This window comes from Grampus griseus (genome assembly GCF_964374135.1).
Source record: "Grampus griseus genome assembly, chromosome: 1".
Classification (NCBI taxonomy): Eukaryota; Metazoa; Chordata; class Mammalia; order Artiodactyla; family Delphinidae; genus Grampus; species Grampus griseus.
Window position 1 is genome coordinate 4,535,305 of NC_139017.1, and position 22,024 is coordinate 4,557,328.

The 22,024-nt window shown below is 48.5% G+C and overlaps 1 protein-coding gene across 4 annotated transcripts; it reads right to left on the minus strand.

Moving 5' to 3' along the window:
- Positions 1 to 1,623: 1,623 nt before the first annotated feature.
- LHX9 (LIM homeobox 9) lies at positions 1,624 to 20,906 on the minus strand (the record flags this gene model as incomplete). Of its 4 annotated transcripts, none has more annotated exons than XM_082670108.1 (6): positions 1,624 to 1,680; positions 5,878 to 6,080; positions 11,965 to 12,320; positions 13,495 to 13,697; positions 15,626 to 15,744; positions 20,876 to 20,903. In XM_082670108.1, 6 exons carry the CDS (start codon positions 20,901 to 20,903, stop codon positions 1,624 to 1,626), a joined length of 966 nt encoding a protein of 321 aa, XP_082526234.1. The 4 variants fall into 4 exon arrangements, with proteins under 4 accessions (XP_082526234.1, XP_082526233.1, XP_082526235.1 ...); XM_082670109.1 differs by lacking the exon at positions 1,624 to 1,680 and adding an exon at positions 4,338 to 4,595 and having other exon boundaries at positions 20,876 to 20,906; XM_082670107.1 differs by lacking the exon at positions 20,876 to 20,903 and having other exon boundaries at positions 15,626 to 15,799.
- Between the last annotated feature and the right edge of the window lie 1,118 nt (positions 20,907 to 22,024).

Consider the following 22,024-nt stretch of genomic DNA (forward strand, 5'->3'; position numbering starts at 1 on the left):
AATAAACTGGCTGGAAATGTATTGGAAAATCTATTTAAGTTACAACAGCCGTGGATGAGGTTTCAATGAGGCATAAACATTCAAGTTACTGACAAAACCAACATGTTTCATGATCACTCAAAATAGTCTACTTGTCATGGTGCATTGTTTTTTTTTCTTTTATTAGTAAGTTGCTCTCTCTTTTTAAATTTTTTTTTCTTTTTTAGTATTCAGGAAGCGAAAGCATTTTAGAAAACATTCAAAATTCTGAGAATACATGTAAGTGAAATATTTACACTATCATTCATAAAAGTTACATCATTTACATAGGGTTCATTTGTATATAATAAAAATTTCATCATAATGAAAACTTTTCTGGAAAGTTATATGTTAATTTGTTTAACATATGCTTTGGATATACAGCTAAATATGAATAGTTTAAAAAATTCTGTCTGCAAATATCCCCTTAACAATTAAAAAACCTCATTCCTAAACATTTGTTTTTCTTTCCACTTGCTCTTTTGTTTGTGATATCATATGTAGTTTGAACTATGCAAAGATTGGATCTTGTCATAGTTCAGAATATATTTGTATACTTTCAATAAATTTGCTCATTGCATAGCAAACATGTAAACTTACAGAGGATCTATAAATTTTACCCTAATTATCTAAAAAAGTTGCTGAAATTTTACATGACAGTATATTGAGGTTTATTTTTGTTGTAATTTGGGTTCTCTTTGTTCTTTTAAAAAATATTTTTAGTCCATGTGTCAAGTGAATACAACTAATAAAAAGTCATGAGACGTCAAAAACCAAGTAAATAATTTTATCCTAGATTACCAGAATTTAACCTCATTATATCATTTGGGCTTTTTCCTAAGTATAACAAGTTGGAAATGTATTGTGCTGCCTTTTAAGACAGTGTTCCAAATTAATTTCAAAAGTGTGTGTTTAACATAAAGTTAACTATGTTTCCATCAAATAAAATGTTTATTAATGAAAGCTATTTATCATACAAGAAACAGCAAAGATAAGTCATCATACAGAGATGTACACTAGAAGTGACAGATGTAAAAGTGCATGCAGAGATTTCTGTTTAAAAAGGAAGTAATAAACAATAATACTAAAATCACTGGATTTTGATTCCTATACTCTTAAATGAGTGATAGCTTTTCTTTGAATTTACAATTGGAAAATGCCATTAACAGAGAGGACTAATACACATTAGCAAGCAGGTGAAATGAATGTTTTTTGGATTTTATTTTACAACTACTGTGCTTGACAAATGTGTGGGAATTTTTTATTCAATAATTTTCTTCAAATATGGGGTGGGCATATTACTGCCTGGTTGCTCTGATTTATACACGATTTATCTAATTTTGTTTAAAACCATATAATTTTAAGCCTCCATTTGTGTTAGACATCATAAAGAACAGAAGTTTTGTTAACATTCAGTAAATGACATTTAAGTCTCCCGGTCTCTCTCTCTCTTTCTTTCTCTCTCTCTCTCTCTCTCTCTCTCTCTCTCTGTCTCTCTTTTTTTGGCTCAATAGATTTTTAAATGTATGATTATCATAACCTAATATTGTCTTTGTCTTCACTGCAGTGGATTTCCGATCAAACTTTTCCCCTTCTTTTAATACTTTAGGGAATTTTCAAACGTCGGGATGTTTGGCTGTAATGCCCCAAGATTTGTTCTCCCTGAAAAAAATCATAGTGACAATTTATTAACTACAGAGCAACTTGGCTTTTAGGGGTCTGCAATTTCTATTTAGATTTACAAATATCCATTTGTGCTCAATAGACCTAACATTAAACTTAATCATATTTAAGGTTTCTTTTCATGCAATTACTTTATCTGCTAATTATCTTTTTTTTAATTCTAAAAATCAGGCTGAGTCAAATCAGTGGGGCATTACTTTTATTGTAGGAAAATATATTTAAAGGTAATTCTAAGTTGAATTACACTACATATGCAATGGTAATTTAAAATGAATCAGAAGTTTGGAAATCTAAAAGCTATTTGTATGTTTGCATATCTAAAATTTTTCATATTACCGTTTTAATAGCTTTTACAAATAGACAATCGAAAACACACTAGTACAGTTAAGCCTTAAGTAAAACTAATGGGAAATAAAACTCCTTAGATTCAAAATCGTTTATTCACACAAATTTAATAGGATATATCACAATTGTTTGGTCCATAAATATTTAGGGGAAATAGTTTCTATACAATGCATTTATCAATAAACAAAGAAACATGGACAATTTTGCTAGACCACTTACTGTACTATAAACACGAAGCTCAATATATAAGATTATTGAATTTATCAACTATATTGGGAAGAGTGCACAACTGCTTTCTATGACATGTTTGTCCCCTCTAACAGGATACACCATAAAAAGAGTTTCAGAAATAAGAGGTAAAACAGTACAAAACTAGTGAGGTGTCAAAAGGGCTTAAAACAGTTAATTTAACAAACAACACATATATCCTGATTTTTCACAAACTTACTTCCAAGTTATCTCATAAGGCACATAGGAGAACTGAGTTATAATTAGTCTACTTAATAAAGTAGATCTATAGTACCATATATTGTTCTGTCAAAGAACAAAATTTATAAGTATCAATATTTTACCTGTAAAAGTGTATTAATAAGATCTCAGCCTTACCAAGGTTGTTTGGTCTGGTTAGTGGTAAATGCCCAAAATGTAATAGAAATATGAAAAGTCAAGATTTAAGCTCCATATAAGATGATAACCACACTTGCTAAATATATAATGGCAATCACACCTTCTTCTGTTACAGTGTTATCTTCCATCATCTTTTTTTAAAAAATAAGCTACTTTCTGTGCTAATTTTCTAAAGACCCTGAGCAAAAGTTACAATAATGCACTTTAATGTGGGCAGTGAACTGTCAATATGTAACCACACATTTATACAGCCAGAAGGACACCTTTAAAATCTATTAAATAGCCACTTCGACCACCAGAGGAGATTTAAGGGGTCCAAAAAGTGGAGAACATGTGCAAAGTTATTCTTAACAATCCACTAAAGCAAGACATATATCTTGACTTCTTTTTTATTTTTATTTTTTTTAGGAAATCCACAATCTAATTGGTATTTAACTACAACAGAAGCATATAGATGAACATTCACCACTGCCCAGACCATTAAGATTTTAGCTTAAATTAAAAGGAAAAAAATGCTACTGTAAACTAGGAAATATATTCAGATCAGCATCCACAAGGCTTCTGAGTTTATCTACTTTAAAACTAAGAACCTCAAATCTCTACTGTCAGAAATTTTTTTTTCTGACAAATACATCAACCTGTGTCAAAGTAAAATGAAGCAAAACAAAACCAAAGAATTCTCATTGCTAGCATGTTACTAAGTTGTTTTTTTTTAAACATTATTTGTATAGAATGCCAGATACAATATCATGGTACAGCTGAAGCCAATTAAGAGCTATTGATTAAATTATACTGATTTTTTTAACTTCTTAAAAAATTATATTTTGCTTATTTCCATTTTCCCTGGGAAAAAAATAATTTAGAAAGAATGGTTTTATAACTATCATTTTTAGCTTGAGGAGGTTAAAAGTATAGAATTTCAAATTCTGTTTGGAATTTTTATGGATACACAGGAGGTTTAAGTATTTTTCAAATGTTGAAAAGCAATAACTAACTAATAAAGTTTTGTTGGGATGTACACCCTAAGAGAAAAAAAGAGTCACATTCCTGGTTAGATTTCCCACCTAATTAATCCTTAATATTTAGATTTGCTATCCTTAATGCTCTTGTTTAACCATATTCCTCAATTGTAAAAAAAAAAAAAAAGGAATAATCAAAACATGTTTTTTCCATTTTAAAAAAGACAATATGAAATTTTCAAAATTCCATAAGTACACGTACAATTGCAAGATTAAAAAAATAATTTTAATAATTATCTGATTCTTTATTAACCTAATTATATAACCGGAAATATGATTATTTGCCCATCATAATACCACTCTTTTTTTTTTCTTCGAGATTCTGGAAATAAGTAACATACAATTTTAAGAGGCACTTATTAGAATGATTCCCAAACTCCCCTTACCGACTGAAAGATCTAATTAATTTTTTTTAAATCCAAATACACTTTGTAGACAAAAAAAAATACACTTTGTAAAGGAGACAATACTGTAAACTCATTTGCCAAGTGGCTGCAGAGGCTACACACCAAGCTGTTGTTTTTATTTCCCAAGTATCTTGTGGGTTAGGGAAAAAAAAAAAAAAAAGTCTTGTAAATAATAAAATAATCATTAGAATAATAATAAAAAGAAGAGGAAGAATTAAAAAAAAAAAAAACACCAATGTTAGAAAAGGTTCGTTAAGGTAGTTTGCGAGGGGCTTCCGGATTCGCGGCTGTCCATGTTAGAGGTCACGGCTGTCACTACAGTGATAGTGGGATTGGTCAGGTCTGTTAAAGTGGTCGCAGTGCCGGGTGGACTGAGCGCGCCGCTGTCTGCTGAGGGCGGGGCCGGAAGCGACGTGCCATCAGCTTTATCAACACCCCCATTCTCCTGCCGCAAAAGGTTCCTTCTGAATTTGGCTCGTGCGTTTTGGAACCAAACCTGCAAACCAATCCCAATGGATTTCTTTACCGATGTTTATTTTTATACTTCTTTTTTTTTTCTCTCTCTCTTTCCTTTTTTTCTTCTTTTTTTGGGGGGGATATCTTTCTCTTTTAAATATAATTGTTTATTTTTCTTGGGAAAGCAGGGCCTTTTTTTTTTTTTTTTTTTTTTTTTTTTTGCTTTCTTTTAAAACAGAGTAATTCCAGTACGACTACGGACACCCTCTGAGCAGCACGTGTGCCCCCGCCCCAGCATTAACAATGCCGCTTGGGGGCTACGGATGCTTAAGTGGAGATACCGTGGGGAAATGAAGGCACAGAGGTGAAGAGGGGGAAACACACCCTGATTCCTCAACTACCGTCTTTTTGAGAATGAGGTCAGGCGAGGTCAGGGAATGGTTCACAAAGTAAGAATCACTCGCATGAAATGAACATCATTGAAACAGATTTCAGCCTATTCTTGAGTCTGACACATGGCAAGTATTACTTGCATAGGAAAAACCCCGAGGGCCACAGACTCCAAGCAACCGGAAACTGGCGGGTGGAATTTTAAATGCCTGCTATTTGTCACTGAAAAGTGTAAGAGCATCACAGGTGACCCACAGCAACCCACTATCATGTCTCTAGTTACATATTCTTACCATGATGAGTTTAGGAAAGCAGTTGGACAGCAGATCTCCCTCCCGGTATTTAGTTGTGAAATATGGTTGGTTAAAATGGGAAACTACTTTCTCCAAGTGGTTGCCGAGACACTAACCATACTTGTGGCTTTTCAGGAGTTGACAAAAAGGGTCGTCTTGAATTTGGAAGCTCACAACAGGTAGTGAGGCTGCCAAGAGTGTGCTGAAGTAAGACAGCGCCAGCAGGTCCCCCCGCCAAGTCTGTGCACTGACCCTAATGTGAACGTTGTCTCCAAAGCCACAGCTTGCGCGGATAACGTCACCCGCGTTTGCAGAGCAGCTAGGCAAGCTGAACTGGCTTTGGTGCACCCGTCTGTCCATCTGCAGGGAGAATGTGGCTGCATCTTAGAAGACCCTGCGTCTCTCTTTGGGCAGTCTCCGGAAAGCCCCTGCAAAATCTCAGTACACTCTCTAGGGAGTTACCTAGAGTAACTGAGGGAGTTACCTGACAGGGTACCTCTCAGTACCCTCTAGGGAGCTAACTAAGGTAGACTAATGAGAAGCAGTACAGGAAATAGCCGTATCACTCCAAACAGGGAAGAGAACTATTTTTACTGCAAGGGGAAGATGTATACACAGCCAACGATGGAGGTTTCTTACCTGCAAAACTCTTTTGGTCAGGCCTGTTTTCTGAGCAAGCTGCTTGAGGTCCTTGGCGTCCGGGTTGTGGTTGATGGCAAAGTAGGATTTCATGGTCCGGAGCTGGTGATGCTTGAAGGAGGTGCGCATGCGCTTGGTCTTCTGCGAGGGCGGGTAAGGCTGCTGATCTCGGTCCAGATGGTCGGCCTCATTCTCGTTACAACCTGTTGCAGTCACAGTGGACAAACAGGGGCTCAGTGGAAAGTCCTGCGTTAGCTGAGAAGATGGCAGGTGGCATGATAATGTCACGACACGACAACAACGGTGGAAAAAGCTGTCGACCCAATTATGAGTGGGAGCCAGACAAAAGAAAGAGGTTAATTGCCCACGACCTCCAAACTAGTCTGTTCATGTGGACACACCCGAAGTTTAGGTAGAAGAAAAAGATTAGATAAATCCCCTCTTCGGCTTAATGGTTGCTAGAAAACCTTGAAAAGATGAATAAGCTCTAAGTGTGGGAGGGAGAGAAATATTCTCCAAGAGGGAAAAGAAAAAAACCCTTTTCTACTATATTTATGTGTATCAGCACACCACCGCTCCACACACAGTTTTTAGAGACTCCACGTTTTGTCTGTATTTGTGAGATGAGGTGTATTCTCTGAAGGCATGAAAGATACGTGAGCGAGTAATTTCAGCTCTCTCACATCTGAAGGTCTGGGAGAGCCCCCCAACGAAGGAAGAATCTGTGTTCCAATTTTTAGCCTTTTCTGCTAATCCTAGAACGTTTCCAGAAAAAGTTAAAAAGTGGCTGGACAAGGGAGAGAAGTTAGAAAATACAGGATTTGCAGGATTCTTATGTAACCGTAGGAATATTATTTTTGAGGGCTTTTAGCTATAACTGCTTAGCGTAGGGCTAACCAGGATGAAAATAGTTTTCCCTTGGAGTTATTTTAGTAAATATTTCTGAAAGAGAAGGAGCGCAGACTTTTCTTCCCTCGGTTCATGCCTGTAGCGCACCCCACAGCTCCCAGTTCAGAGGCTCTGATGTCCCTCTAGGATCGTGGCCCCGTCTGCTCTGGCACGTGGTACGGAGGCGGGTTGAGCTGTGTCCCTGGCTGGCAGGGCAGAAGGAGGGCGGCATCACAACACCCCTTGCACAGCTCCCTCAACACTGAGGGCAAAACAACCCAGCCTTTGAAACATGCCTCAAAGTCCTTATCCCCAGGATGTAAAGATGTGCATTTAAGAGGTCATTTCCAATAACCTACTGGCTCTGCATAAGAAATATGATTACAAAATGAAAACATTTTGCTAAATATTTACTGATTCAGCCAACTTCGCAACTTAAAGGGCATGGCAGGGTTGGGTTTTTTTTCCCCTTTAAACCTTACTTCAGATGTTTATCTCATATATATTCACACTGATCATCGTGCATGTTAGTGCATTATAATAGAATATCTAAAGTCAACCTGGTCGTTTCCCTGGGGGAGATGGGGGGGGAGAAACCTGAATCTTGAAAGAAGTGAGACATCTCTTACTATTACCTCTTTCATTCTGCTTGAGAAAATAGTATTTGCCTGCTATTCTCTGGTTACAATTACTTTTAAATTGTATATCAGTACAATTGTATATCAGTATATATACAGTATATATACAGAAACCCAGTAGTTTTATAGTCATCAACAAGAGTCAGCTGCATCACAAAATCCACTTAAGAAATTCTCCCTAATGTAACAAGACTAGGCATGGACTAATGTCTCCTTTGTTCATATTTCCATGAAATCCATAAAGAGGGCACACTTGGCAAAAGAGCAATTGAGTTCATGGAGAGAAAGGCTCTATCATGTTCACCATCGGGTCCTCTAAGTCATGCACAGGGCCAGGAGCTCAACGAGCATTCGATCAAGATTTTGAATCTTCGTTCGTCCGTAAAATCACGAGTGACTATAAATGCAAAGTCAAATCAACTTGAAATGGAATGCAAGTTAGATATATACGGCCAAATGTTGAACAGAGGCTCCTTAAACTCCACCAGAAAGGGTAACTTGTACCCAGAAATAAGAGAGAGAATATGCTTTACATTTTATCCTATTGCATCCCCGGGGAGAGATGTCAAGTTCAAATATTCTACAGAATTGCACTTTTGTATCCTCAGATGGATGAAACAGCATCTCATGACCGACTATAAAACTATACTTATCTCCACTAAACTGAGCTATATTTCACAACCAGATTATAAATGAAGCCACACCAAAACAGTCAAAGAGGCACACCTTAGTCATTGGAGGCTTCTTCAAGTAAGATTTCAATTCTGTCATAGGTGAGTGATGTGTAACCCTTCCTGAATAGCACATTAAATGGAATATTACACTTGAGGTAGAAGATTTAACTTGGTACGTAAGTAATGCCCTTAACCATCCACCCCCACCCAAGTTATTATTTCTTAGAAATGGGTTTGATTCCTATCCTAACTATATACTCATTAGTCTTTAAAATGAAGTTTATGAAAAACATTATAGACAGGTTTGATAAAATTGCTTCTCTGAATATGCATTCTATATCCATTATTGCTGATTAAGAACTCAGCAGAGAATTATAGTGTATTAAACACAATTATGGGACTTGTTTTCACATAGAATACAATTCACTGTGCAAAAAGATTGTTAGCTCTTTATTAAACTGTTATTAATATAAACAGATAAACTGTGTGATCAGTTATATTATGTGAACTAATAGAGCAATCTATGTCATCTACAGAGTAACGCAGTGCATTGGCCTAAATTACGTGTGTTTACTATGAATGCCTCACATAAACTTGCAAGTGATTGCGTTTCCCCAGGGTCTACTTTTAAACCTACAGGGGTTTTCTTCCCCCCGAATTATGAGAAGATATGATAAATCTCTTAAGACTGTCTTAAACATACACCTGTAAGTACACATCTGGCACTATAAAGTTAATTAGAAGATCTAAATATTTTATTCTCCGGTCATTTATGGAATGGTCCCCTATCCTGAAGTGAGTTTCTATTCTGCAGGTGTGTAACCTTCTGAAAACTGATCCCTGGGAGACCACTAGGGGTCAGTGCCAGGCAAATTTAACGACTGCAGGCAGCTTTTGAAGTTTGGAAGCCAATAAAGACCCTAAGGAGGGAGACTCGGGGAAGTGGCAAAAATTTAGTCTCTCAATTAATGTTAAATTACCCAAACAAGAGCTACCTGCCCCAGACTAAATCCTCTTCTCACCCTGGAGGGCTGCATTTCAATCCAGCATCCCAGATAAACTTTCCAGGTCTCTTTCTAAAATATCTGCCTGATATCTGCACAAAGAGCTACAAACTACATCAGGAAGAGTCTCATGAAAAGACGTTTGCCTTATGTCGAGCACTCGCTGATCTTTGCCAAGCTTCCCATCTCTGGAAGTCTGAATCATAAACATATTCTGTGTACATGTGTTTGAAAATATATCAGTGTATAAATTAGATGTGTTTAGTATCAACATTAGTCTTTTCTGAGATTTACACTTAAGCAGAGATGGCTCCAAAGAAAGCTAAAATAACGAGCTAAAACCGCGGGTCCATTTTACTGTCTGCCCTTTAACGTGTTTTTAATGCACTGAAGTGTTTCTTTGGCTAGTCTTATAGTAACAAACTGACATTGGATTCATAAACTTTTTTTTAATGGCAGATTGATTTCTGGTCAGGCATCTTTAACCCAGTTTCTCTAGATCATTTTCACCTGATCTTAACTCTATGCTATTTGCTCGTATCTGGGAAAAGTCCAGAAGGGAGGAGGCGGATGTTAATTAAGAGGCACCGGCTCTGCAGTGGTGTGATCTACAAACTCCCTGGGGTCAGGGAGGCCCCTCCCTTACTTTTCCCTCCTTGATGAAGGAGAGCACCAACTTCCTCCATAACCTTGTAGCAGCACTAATTTGCAAACTGAAGGCCTAAGTGGAAAGAGATTTTCATTCTTTCTAAGAAATAAATGTGTACTCTCTAGCTCTCCTCGGAGAAGCACAATTTTCTTGACCCTAAAGCTCTGTGGATCTTTCTCACGTAAAGTAAGATCAAGGCGAAATCAAACGTAGCTAATTAGGTTAAATAAACAAGCGAAAGCCCAGGCTTTTGCCACCTTTGGCTAGAAATCTCCCCACACTTCTGGACCTTCTCTGGCTGAGGGCTTCCCTGTCTCCAAAAGCCTGGCTAGTTTCTCTCTCTCTCTCTCTCTCTCTGTCAATCTCTCTCACTCTAATTAGGGCATTAGGGCCTTGGTCTGTGGCTGGAGATTCCGATGTCATCTTCTATTAACAGAGAACAATTAGTGCCCTGCCCAGCCTGCCCCGAGGACCACGCATCAAAGGAGCCCAAGTAAGCGCGCTGGGCACCGTGGCCCCAAACCAGAGCCCCAGCCTCGGGCACAGCAAGGGCAGTGCGCAGCCCGACCTCCGGCGGGGGGTTGGCAAAACCCAGGGGTGCGCCCGCTGTGCGACACCAACCCAGCCGGTCAGCGTCTCAGCCGGCAGCCGGCCCTCCGCCTCTGCCCAGTGACCCGGGCTTGAACCCCCTGGGACCAGTACAGTCACGCTGGGTCCCCGCTCCTTGGGACACCACCCGCTGCGCCTTTTCTGTGAAAACCTCCCTAGAACCAGGAGGAAGCCGAGGAGAGAGCTGGGCAGAGCCCACTCAGCCTGCGGGGACCCTGAAAGCTGTGGGCCCGAGCAGGACTCCAGATTCCTCTAGCACACACTGGCTGTGTGACCCTGGGCAAGTCACTTATCTGACGGGACAGTGTCCCTTTACCATTGAGCCACAGTGGCTCACACACCACACCAGGCACATGGGAACTGGAAGAGAAAAACAGGCAAGATCCGTGCTCTGGGCGCCCACCCTTTGGCTGGTATCTGGGTGCTCATGGTAACAGACAGGGGTTGCCACCATGAGGTCCCCAAGGTCCTTCCCAATAGAATGGACTCCCCTGGCCTGAGTCTCCTGCCTGCTGAGGTTTCCATCTGGGGCCAGGCCAGGGGACAGGGCGTCAGAGCAGCTAAACCAACCCTTAGGTTGCCCCAAAGTTATCCTAGGGCTTTCTGGAACCTCTTTTCCAGTGGCTGGGACTCACCGGAAGAGCTTCCATCCCTCTTGGAGTTAGACTGTGGTCCTCAGGGCCTGTCACCATCCTCACCTGGGGGATGGCAGGTGAGGGCGGGCTACCAACAATGAGAAACCGGTGAGTGAGAGAGATTGATGAATGATAACGTGTGCGCCTCCCAAAGCAAGGAGGAAAGCGTGCTCTCTGGCCTGTTGCCTGCATTTTGTTTTGAATTAAGAGAGAAAGCTGGAGGAGGACAGAAGAGCAGCCTGTGACACCACTAAGCCTCCTCAGAGGGCCTGACCTGGAGGTTCTTCCAGTCTTCAGGGGGGTCTGGGTGTCTGGATGGTTTATCCCACAGGGAAGGAGCTGGCTGGCTGGGTCCCCTGACCCAGGGAAGGAGCAGGCCAGCTCAGCTGTGGAGAGTGACTCCCACCCCTACAGCTGCTTTTCACCAAGATCAGGGATTTGGTTTTTCAACACTCTTGCCAACTGTTTCCCTGATTAACTCTGGGCTGGTGACCACAGCCTCTGCCCTTTCTAGACAGGCTGGGGTTGGGCTCTAAAGACTTCTTTTTTTTTTCTTTTTTTCTTTTTTAGTATTTAGGGAAACCTCCTCCAGGATCTATAATTTGGCCTCCACTCAGGAATGGCCCTGGGGCTGTTTTGCTCCAACTGGGAGCCAGAAACTAATGGGCTCATTAACTAATGGGCAACAAGGATTTGGCCTGGCCTGTTTGGGGGAAGTCATTGCAGCCTTATGAATGTGTTTTCTGCCCCAAACTACAAAAAGGTCTCTCTCACCTGTTCTCCCTCTCCCTCCCCCTCTTCTCTCCCTCTTTCCCTCTCTCCACCTCTCCCTTCTTTCTGGGTGAAAGGGAGCTGTAGTGAGAAAAGGGTCGTGCTAAGGAAAGCACCGTCTTGCAGCCAGGTCTTGGACGGGAAGGAGCTGGATAGAATTCTCCTCTGAGCAGAGGAGGTTAGGGCTACAGGGGCACTGGGGAGGGGCTGGGCGCCCACCTGAGTTGTAACTGACGATGTCCACCCCCAGCGCGGGGCTCTTCCGCTTCCGGGGCCGCCCCTTCTGCACGGTGCCAGCGCCGTTGAAGTAAGGCAGGGCCAAGCCGCCGCTCTTGGCCGCCAGCTCGGTGTAGCTCAGCTGAGGTGGATACTCCCCTTGCAAGAGGGTCTCGAAGTGGGCGCGACAGTACACCAGGCTGTCCTTCATGCCAAAATGATCGCCCGTGGTCAGGGTCTTGTTGCAGGTGGAGCAGGTGAAACAGCTCAGGTGGTAGACGGAGTCTCGGGCGCGCATGACCATCTCGGAGGCGGAGATGCCAAGGTGGCAGCGGGCACATCTCTGCACAGAGAACCTTCTGGAAGGAAACAGTCGAGTCAGGGCGCTGGTGGAGGCAAAGGCAGGGCCACCTCCCACTGTGACACCTGGGGCATGGTCAGCAGTGGCCCAAGACTGAGACCTGGGAGGGGTCCGGGAGGGGAGGACCCACGCCCACTTGGACATTAATTTTATTTGCTCATTGACCTGCTCTGGTGAACAAGACAAAGAACCCTTGCATTAAATTCAGAAGAATCGGGTAACTGATCCTCCGTTTTCTTCTCTGTAAAGTGAAAATTTTAAAAAGCAAAAACAAAACCAAAAACAAACCCTGCACTGGCTAACTCACAACACTATGTTAAGAATATTACATTGCGATGTCAAGTGAAAACGTTTCCTCGATTACAAAACATACAAACGAAGGGTGTTACTATTTATGGAAGCGTGAGCGTGCCTGAAAGCATTCAGACACGGCCCTGGAAGAAAAGGGACAGTTTTGCAGAGGGAAGCTAATTCTTTTTTAACCACTTTTCTCGCCTCAGCCGAGAGCGGAGTCGAGTCCCTGCACAACACTCGCGTCCCCAGTCCAAAAGCAGACCTGGGAAGAATCAATAAACAAGCTGCCGGCGACTTGACTCTCCGGCGTCTCTCGAGGCTGGCGGGCAGGTTCCAACCAGCGGGAACGGCATCTCGGAACTGAGAGGCCTGGGTTTCGGCGACAGCGATCACTCCTTTTCATGGTCCTTTACGTGAGTTCCCGCCCCCCCCCCCACCCGCGAAAACCTGCCACCAGTTGCTGCTGCCCCGGCCACCAGTTGAGTTCCAAGGCACGGGCCTTGCTTAGTTCGTAGTAAACGGAAAAAAAAAAAAAAAAAAAAAAAAAACCGCTTTCGTCTCGGTGGACCGAGAAACGTTCATTTACCCTTCCGAGATTTGCCCAATCCCCTCGGCCGAGCTGCCAAGCTCCCCCTGAGCGGGATAGTCGCTGATCAAGCTCTGGACCTTGGGTGCCCCTATCCGCGCGCATCCTCCCCGCGCGTCTGGCGGGGATGGGGATGCTGCAGCTTGAAGGCGCACGCAGTGGGCTTCTCTGGTCTGGGGACTGGTAAGAGTACCCCCAAGGGACCAAAGGCTGGGGACAGGGAGGGGACTCCGGGGCTCGGGCAGGTGACCCCTCCAGGTGTGCCAAGGCGTAAGGGATGGGGTGGGAATACCTGTAGTAGTCCTCCTTGCAGTAAATGCTACCGTCCTTGGCGAAGCAGGTGAGCTCGGACTCGAGGGCCAGCTTACATTCACAGCATTTCAGGCACCTCAGGTGCCACTGCTTGTCCACGGCCAGCAGGTAGTACCTGTCGGCTATCTTGCCCCCGCAGCCGGCGCACAGGGCGGGCTTCTCAGGGCTCAACGGAGGCATCCCCTGCAAGGAAGCGCGCGCGGCGTCAGGAGGGCGCGCGGGACCGCCCCACGCGGGTACCCTTCGCGGCGCCAGCCCTCGGCCTCGGCGAGCGCCGCAAGGTCAGGGGCCCCTGCGCAAAGGCAAACGTCGGAGGAACATTTGCAGTTTTTCCCTCTGCGACTCGCACGCTTTCTACTGCGTCCGCCTGAACGCGGCGTCCGCGTCCTTCCCGGACTTAACCTAAAAACACGCGCCGGCCACCTAGAGCCTGTTTCGAAAGGGCTAGGAGCGCACGGACTATAGTTTGGTGGATGTTTCCAAACTCGAATAATTAAAAGTTAAAAATTGTGGGTTCCGGTGCGCACGAAATAAAACAACGGAAATTGTTATTGGAGAATGGAAAGGCGATCTGAACAAGCACATACTGTTTTTTCAACAAATACTATTACATTGCTATTTCTCTAAATCCTTATAAGCAACGTTGAAATTAAAAGGAAGGGAGAGGTTTTTATACTGGTGCTCATAATTTGGTCGACATTGTTTTGATCGGGATGTATTTGACAGATCTTGCTGTTCTCCAATCTTAAGGGTTATTGGTCCTTCCCCTAATAAGGGTGTACCGTGCCTGTTCCCGGGGAGGGTCCGTTATCCCCTCTGCACGGGCCCTCTTTCCCTGGCATCAACATATCCAGGAGATCTTTGTCCTGAAAATCTTTTTAATGCCCAAATTAAGCTTCCCGCCTGCGCCCCCACGACACAGCAAGGATGGGGACACCTCGCCTTAACAAGCGCAGCCCCGCTGTGAAATTCGGGTTTGGATTACTGCTTTTTGTTTTTAAACAGGGTAGCCACAAAAGGGGGAAAAATAGAAGTTAACCGCTGTACATTTCCCTCAGGACTAGCAGAAATGGGTTGGACTTCCCCCACGAAACTCTGGCGGGCCTGGAAAAGTAAAGTTTCGCCCTTTATTCAGACAAGGGCCTGCATTGAATTCATTTTGCAAATGTAGAAACATCCACCAACGCGGCTACTTGGTGGACCCAAAATACCGCTGACCCGCCCAGGGCAGTCTAGCGACTTAGTTTGAGCCACAATTCCCGGTGTGATGCCTGAGGATCTACACAGCTATGTTCGGCTGAAATCATTTCCGGAGACTTTCGTAGTTTCCCTCCTCCGGCTCGTAAGTGGGAAAGGCGAGCACATAGATTATTCATTGGTTTTCTTTATTAAGCTAGCATGACTTTTATCCTACGTATGTAATCGACAGAGGTGGTCGATCACAGCGTTTAAGGGTTGGAAAGTTCTCGCTCTTGGGCTAGGTGCCCCACTCCTCCGGATTTTCTATTAGAGTCCCCTGCACACCATACCCGCCCGGCCCGAGAGCTGAGCGCAGTCCTGTCTCACTCAAAGGGCCCAGATGAGCTGCCAGAGACCCCGAAACTCGCGGGGTTTGAAGGTTCCACGTTCCGAGCATCCGGAGAGCTGGAGGGAGCCCAGTCGCATTCTAGTCCGCGCCAAATGTCCGGTCACCAGACCCAGGGACTAGAGTCACCAGGCTTCAGCTCGGCCCGGACGCTCGGCCGCGCGCCGGCAGCCCGTGGCCCGCACCAGCTCGCCCTCCGGCCGCCGATCCTCGCCGGGGAGGGGCCCGGGAATCTGAGGTCCGGAGGAGAGGACGACCCCATCCTCTCGCGCCCGGTTCTCCCTGCTTTCCCGGGACCAGCTGCGGCAGAGGGGAGCGAGCTCGGGGTGTCAGGAGCGTAGACAATTCAAATCGGAAAAGAGCCCTTTCTTACCCTGTAGCCAGGCGGACCAGAGATAAGCCACCGCCAACCTGGAGCGGACGCCCCCACGAGCCGCCATCCTCGGTCGGCCGCCGGGGAGGCTTGGCTCGGCTGCCCCGCGCGCGCACGGGCGCCCGGCTCCCGCCGGCGCCGGCCCTTCCTTACCGCGTCGCGGCCGTTGAGCTGGGCGCCTTTGGCCAGGCGGGCCTCGGTCTTGGATCTGCGCTCCATCTCCTCCATGATGCCTTGGATGTGGCCTCCGGAGATCCCGTGGAAGAGCATGGCTGGGGGGCGGAAAGGACACGAGTTGTCTTCTGCTCGGCACCCCACTATTTCCATATACACACTCCCGTGGCTCTCAGCTCATCCGAGGGAAGGAGAAGCAGGGACCGCAGAGGCGGCGCGATGGGGGGCTGCGGAGACGCTCGGGGACAGAGGGCGAGGGGGCGAGAGGGAAGAAGAAAGAAAGAGGCAGACGGAGTGGAAATTGGTCTGCTCGGAAAGGAAAAAAGAAGAAGGGGGGAGAAAAAGCCCCAGCGGCTCCCTGAAGGAGATGTGCGGAAAACAAACAAACACGGGCGGAGGGGAAAGGAGGCGAAGGCTAGAGAATCTTACTGCTCTGAGAGATCGAGTTACTAATGGGAAACAACTGCAGCGGGGGGAGGAAAACAAAATCTGGTGAAGAAAGAAAATAGTTTTGAACACAAAGAAAGAAAAAGAAGTGCTATTTTCAGCGGTCCCTGGCTGCTTGCAAGTTCCCAGTGCCTGTAGGTTGGGTTGGGGACTGCTCCTGCCGCCGGAGCTGTGTCCAATTTGTTAAGAGACTAAAGCCAGCCCATTTTTGATAATTTAGTAGGAGGAGTTCTCTCCCCGGAGCTGCCACGGATTTTTATTCAGACAACAAAGACCTGTCATACTCCTCTCAACCCCCTGGTGATGGGCAAGTGGGGACAAACATGGGGGGGGTAGGGGGGAGGCAGTAGGAGGGGGCATTTACTTCCCCCCAACACACACACACACACACACACACACACACACACACACACACACACACACACCCTTCCAAGAGTTCCCAGCAATCACGTTTTAAAGGGAAAAAGGAGCCCTTATTGTCCCCGCCCTGGCGCAGAAGGCAGAGAGACGGCCCGTTTGGTCCAAGTTCAAGATCAGACCCCGGCTCAAGATATGCAGAATGTCAGCTCCCACCTTTAGGTTTCCTCCTTGTGGACTTTCTGGTCCCCAGCTTATGGGAACCCCAAATAAGTAAATATTGAACAGACATTCCTGTCCTCCCCATCCCCTCTTCCTCAATTCACTTTTTAAAAGTAAGTTGCTTCACCTGCCCAAGGGCTCCCGACCCCAGCAGGCACTGAAGGAACCCCCAAAGCGAAAAGGAGCTAGAAGAGCCTATGTATCTGGAGTTTACTTCTGGCAAAAAGATTCTTCTTTGACAAATCAGTGTAGGGGAAAGGCCGTGGGCTTGGAGACGTGATGTGCAACTGAACCGTGACCACAGGGGGATGTAGTCTCTCACCCAGTTCAGGTTTGGAGGGAAACCGATGGCGAGTCCCGTGTCCCGTATGAAACTTGTCAATGTGGGCAGCAACTCGGGGACTCGCGCGAACTTGGCGCCGCCCCCCGGGACCGGGCGCGCGTCCCACTGCCCCGGCTGGACTGGGGGCTCGTAAATCTGGACGCGCCACACATTTAGGAGGATGTGAAGGGGGCTTCTCGCCGTGGAGGAGGGGAAGGTGAGAGCCGACAAGCAGAATGGCAGCCCCGCGCCTCACAAGAGGCAGGATTGTTCTGTCTCCCTCTGTTCCCGTGAGTGGCGGCCCCTCCTCGGCCCTATTAAAAAGTGTCCACAATACTCTGATATTGTCGATTCATTCAAACCACCAGAAGCCCCCTAGGGGCCCGAAGCGGAGAGCGGGGGCGGCAGGAACCGACCCAGCTCTGAGCCGAGAGGAGGAAGCCCCGGCTGCGCTCTGCTCTGCGCCGTCCTCCCTCTGGCCGCCTGTTTCCCACCGCGTCCCGTCGGCTTTCCCGGGACCGCCTGTTTCTCCCCGGCACGTCCCGGACACCTGGAGGAGTCCCCTGGTGGCGCACTCGCTTCCCTCGGGAGGAGCCCGACATGGAACGGTGGCCAAATCTAGAAAGATAGAGGGAGAGAGGGAAGAAGAGAGGAAGGGAGGAGGGAAGGAAAGAAGGAAGGGAGGGAGGGAGGGATGGAGAAAGGAAGAGCATGGGGGAGGAAGGAAATGAGAGAGGGAGTAGAAAGGAAAGGAAGGAAGAGAAGAATGGTGCAGATCCTGACTTCCTGCCCCAAAGCATCACCTTCTGAAGCTGCTGGAGTCACCTGTACCACGAAACCCAAGACTCCACTGCTTCCCCCTTACTCTTTTCTCTGGGTCAAAAATAATGTTATTTGCAGACTGGACGCTGTTACGGTCCTCCGGGTGCCAGAATACAGCTCATAAAACACAATTTCACACAGAAATGAAGCCAATCAAGTGAACTAAGCTGGAGACCTCCCCTCACTTTGGCAGCCCTACTGGACAGCAGGGCTGCTATTTACTGTAAGTAATGTAATTAGCCCCTTTGGATGGAAATCAATGAGCTTTTCAAACCCACGTGCACAAACGCTGAGGCTGGGGGCAGCAGCCCTTTCAGAGACAGCAGGTCCTCTCACAAAGGGGCAGACTGCCTTCCCACAAGGCGGTGACTGGGACTGGGGAGGGGGGGTAGGAAGAGGAGGGGTCTTTGAGAAGAACATCAGTCAATTAACCCAAGGAGGTTCCAAGGAAAAAGTAAATATGGGACCTCAATCCAGGGACCCGCTTTGTCTAGTTTCTAGGCTAACTCCCCCTGCCGCCGCCCCCCCCCCCATGTGGATGTTCAGAAGTGGGTTTGGCTATTGTTGGATTTCGGTCCTGCTCAGCAAAAACAACAAAGAACCCAAGAACACCACTGCCTCCTTGCAAGGGCTGAAACTTTGGAGACTTCATTAAGTGAGAGCTTAACAAACAACTCCAAGAAAAAGCCAGAACTTTGTGAAGTCTCCAGGGAAGCCAGGCACAGAAGTCCTGTGAGCCCACCAATCCTTCGGTCCTTCCGTCAGCCGCTGTACACAGATTTGTTCATTGTGAATCGGGTACAGGCAGGGCAGAGGACCTCCTGCCATCAGCTTCCAGGTTGGAGCCCAGCTATCCCTGCTTTTTCTTATAAAACTCGGGTTGCAAGTTCCTGTGCCGGGTGGGATTTGCTACTTCCCATAAATATGAGAACTGCTAGGATTCTTCCTTCTCAGCCAGTGCAGGAAGATTGCAGAGAGCTAGGGGTGGGGCAGGGGGGCTGCTGGAGTTCGGGAAGTCCTCCTTAGTTCTGGGGAGATCGGAAATCCCTCCCCGTCGTTCCAGCCCTGTCTCCTCTCACAGTTCCTGAAAAAGGAAGCCCATGGGAGCGGAGGATATTTTCTCCAAGAATTGGGCGCGTGCCCTGGGACGTCCTAACCTTTTTGTCTTGCAGCCTCGGGGAGATGGCCTAAGAGTGTCCCCCAGCCCACCACTCTCAAAGCACTTTAAGGAGAGCGTCTTGGTGGCTCTGCCTTCTTTCCTGTCTCCAGAAGAGCTGCTGGGGCCCGGGGCCCGGGGCCCGCCGAATGACCCTCAAGTGCTCCGCACCCACCAGTTCCTGGGGCTGAGTCCCCGCATCCCTCAATGGGACAGGTGCAGGGACCCCTACCCCCGCGGCCCGGAGGGGCATCTCGACTCTCCCCTCTAAACTCAAAGCTCTATTTGGAGCAGGGCGGCAGAACCTTGGCCAGGGACTGCCCTCCGTCACGACGGAGCCCACTTCGTCCGCTCTTGCCTTTCTGCTCCACCAGCCACCCAGCCGCTTACAGCGGCCGCTTTGAGGAAAGCGGGCGGCTAGAATCGGGGGCAGAGGAGTCGGGATTGAGGGTCAGGGCCTCGGAATCTCCGCTAGGGCGGCAGCCTGGTCCCGGGTTCCCACTCCCTCCCCAGAGGGGTGGAGAGGGAAGCAAAGGGAACGCGCGGCTTGATCAAGCGGCAACGGAGGCTTTAGGGTCCCAAGGGGAAACCCTGCCTCGACTGAGAGAATAAGCGACTCAAGGTCTCTTCAGACCTGAATTTTGGAGGCCAAGATCCTGTGCCCCGAGTTTGCCCTTAAAAGGGCAGAGGTCGCCTTTCCGCCTGACCCAATTAAGCTAGTTGAGGCGCCTCCTTGGTCTGAAAGGTGCAGCTCTTGGAGCGGTGTCCGTCTTTGGGCGCCGTCCTGAGCATCCCAGGGTCCCGGAGAGTCGGCGCCGTCCTGGGGCTTGGAGCCGCGCAACCAGCCCTGGATGCCTCGGGGTCTGCGCTGGGCGGGAGGCCAGAGCATAGCCCGGAGGCAAGCCGGCCCCTCTCCGTCCGTGGGCGCAGGGAAACTCTGTGTACACCGAGGGTGGCCGATCCAGACTGGCGCCGCCGCCAGGGCGCCCCTCGGATTCAGTCCTACTAGGAGGGCGGCCTCCCCCCAGCCGGGATGGGAACGAGCTGAGCGGCGCCGGGGTGCTCGAGCTCCAGCGCGAGGAGAGGGAGCCCCGCGGGCGGGCCGCTGCGCACCTCAGCCGGGAGCCCGTTCCGCGCGGCCGGCGCGCCGGGCCCTGCCCTCGGGTGCGCCCTGTGTCCACGCATCCCCCTAGCCCCGCGAGGCCTCCGGCCCGCTGCGCGCTCCCTTCAAACCTCTGCCTCCAACGCCCCTGGGTTCTTCTGCAAGGGACGGCCGGCCGGTGGCGGAGACCTCGCTTCTGAAATCTGAAGGTCTTTTACCTGGGGTTTGCCGCGCGGCGGGCCCGCAGCAGCCGCAGGAATAAAGGGAGCCTCCCCCCGCCCCTCGCCACCCCCGCGTCCGCGGAGATCGCCCGCAGAAACGGCTACGCGCGGGTCAGGTTGAGCCAACAGAGGGGGTGAAACCAGTTTCCAGTTAAGCCCTAATGGGTGAGAAGCGACGTCTTCCTGCCCCCGTCCCCGCCCCATCCCTTCCAGTGAGGAGACGCCCCCAGCAGCTCCGCGAAGGACCCGGAGCGCATCCCTCGCGCCCGGACACCTCGCGGCTTAGTGGCACCGTGACCTCCGCCCCCAGCGCCTCCGCCCTGAGTAACTCAGACCTTCGAGAGAAAGGAAAGAGGAGGGGAACGCGGATTTCAGGAATGCTGTCAGGAGACTCGGAACGAGACCATGTATCTTAGAGCCTACGGTTCGCGGTTTAATTTCTAAGACAAACACAAACCCCTCTTCTTCCCACCCGGTGAAGGCGTGCACACGCGCGTGCACACACACACTCACACACCCGCACAATATATGCTCCGGCCTAAGAGAAAGGGCAAGAGAAAGAGCCTGGCGTGTAACTCACCTGCCTCTAGAGTGGTGCCGTTCAGCATTCTGAGAGCTGGCGTGGGTCACTCAGCGATGGTGGCTGCACCGCGGAGAAACGAGCGCATCAGCTCCGAGGTGCGGCCCGGGGCTCCGAGCGCCTCCCACCCCCGGGGGGCGCGTCCCATCTGCTCCTCCCGCCGCGGCCTCGGGCACCGAGAGGCCTCGAGGGAAGCCGGGCAGCCTGCGGTAGGTGCCCGGGGCGCTCCCGGGAGCCGGGCGGTCGGGCTCACGCCGAGGGCGGAAAACTGCTCCGGACAGACAACCCCCATCGGGATCTTACCTTGAGGTCCAGACGTTCCCGCCCAAGAACCCGGTCCTCGGCGAGGGAGGGCGGGAGGCGGCGGCCAGAGGTGCGAGCCAGTCCCCAGATCTCGCCAAGGGGTCCTCTGTTAATCCAAATAAAAAAGTCAACCGGTGGCTGGGTGGGTGGATGGTTCTCTCTCTCTCTCTCTCTCTCTCTCTCTCTCTCTCTCTCTCTCTCTCTCCTTCTCTCCCTCTCTCCCTCTCTCTCCCTGTCTCTCTCCCCCGCCGTCGGAATTGACCCGAATCCCTCACCTCTGACCCGCAGCTCCCTCCACCTGTCTTTTATTTTCTATTTATGCTTCCAGACCGGGAAGAGGAGGAGAAAGGGGTGGGCAGAGGACACAGACGCGGACCAGTGCAGGGAGACAAGCTCCGAGGCCGCGTTCAGCCCTTCCAGCCTCTCAGTAATCAGGGAAGGTGTTAATGGAGGACTCGGCCGTTTGGGAACCTCATAAAGCCGAGAGCATCATGAGCCTTGGGCGCAGCGGGAGGGCTGGAGTCCCGCGGCGCGCCCTGGGCTCCCAGGTCTCCATCCGGCCCTGGCCTTCCAGGTGCTGCTACCTCAAAGATGCTGCTGCCAGCTGGTGCCTGCATAGACGGTGAGCGGGCGGTAGCTCCTCCAGGGAGCTGGGCTAAGCCACTGATTGCTCACCCGTCACCTCCCCGCCTTTCCCTCGCCGTCCTCCCTTTCCTCTCTGCGCTCCCGGGCTTGGCGCCAGCAACCCAACACTTTGGGGTGTGTTCTGCGCTCGAGGGTGGCGTTCTCGGCCGGGTCAGCGCGAGGGCCCGAGGTATCTCTGCAGCCCGGCTCTGGCTAGGAGGC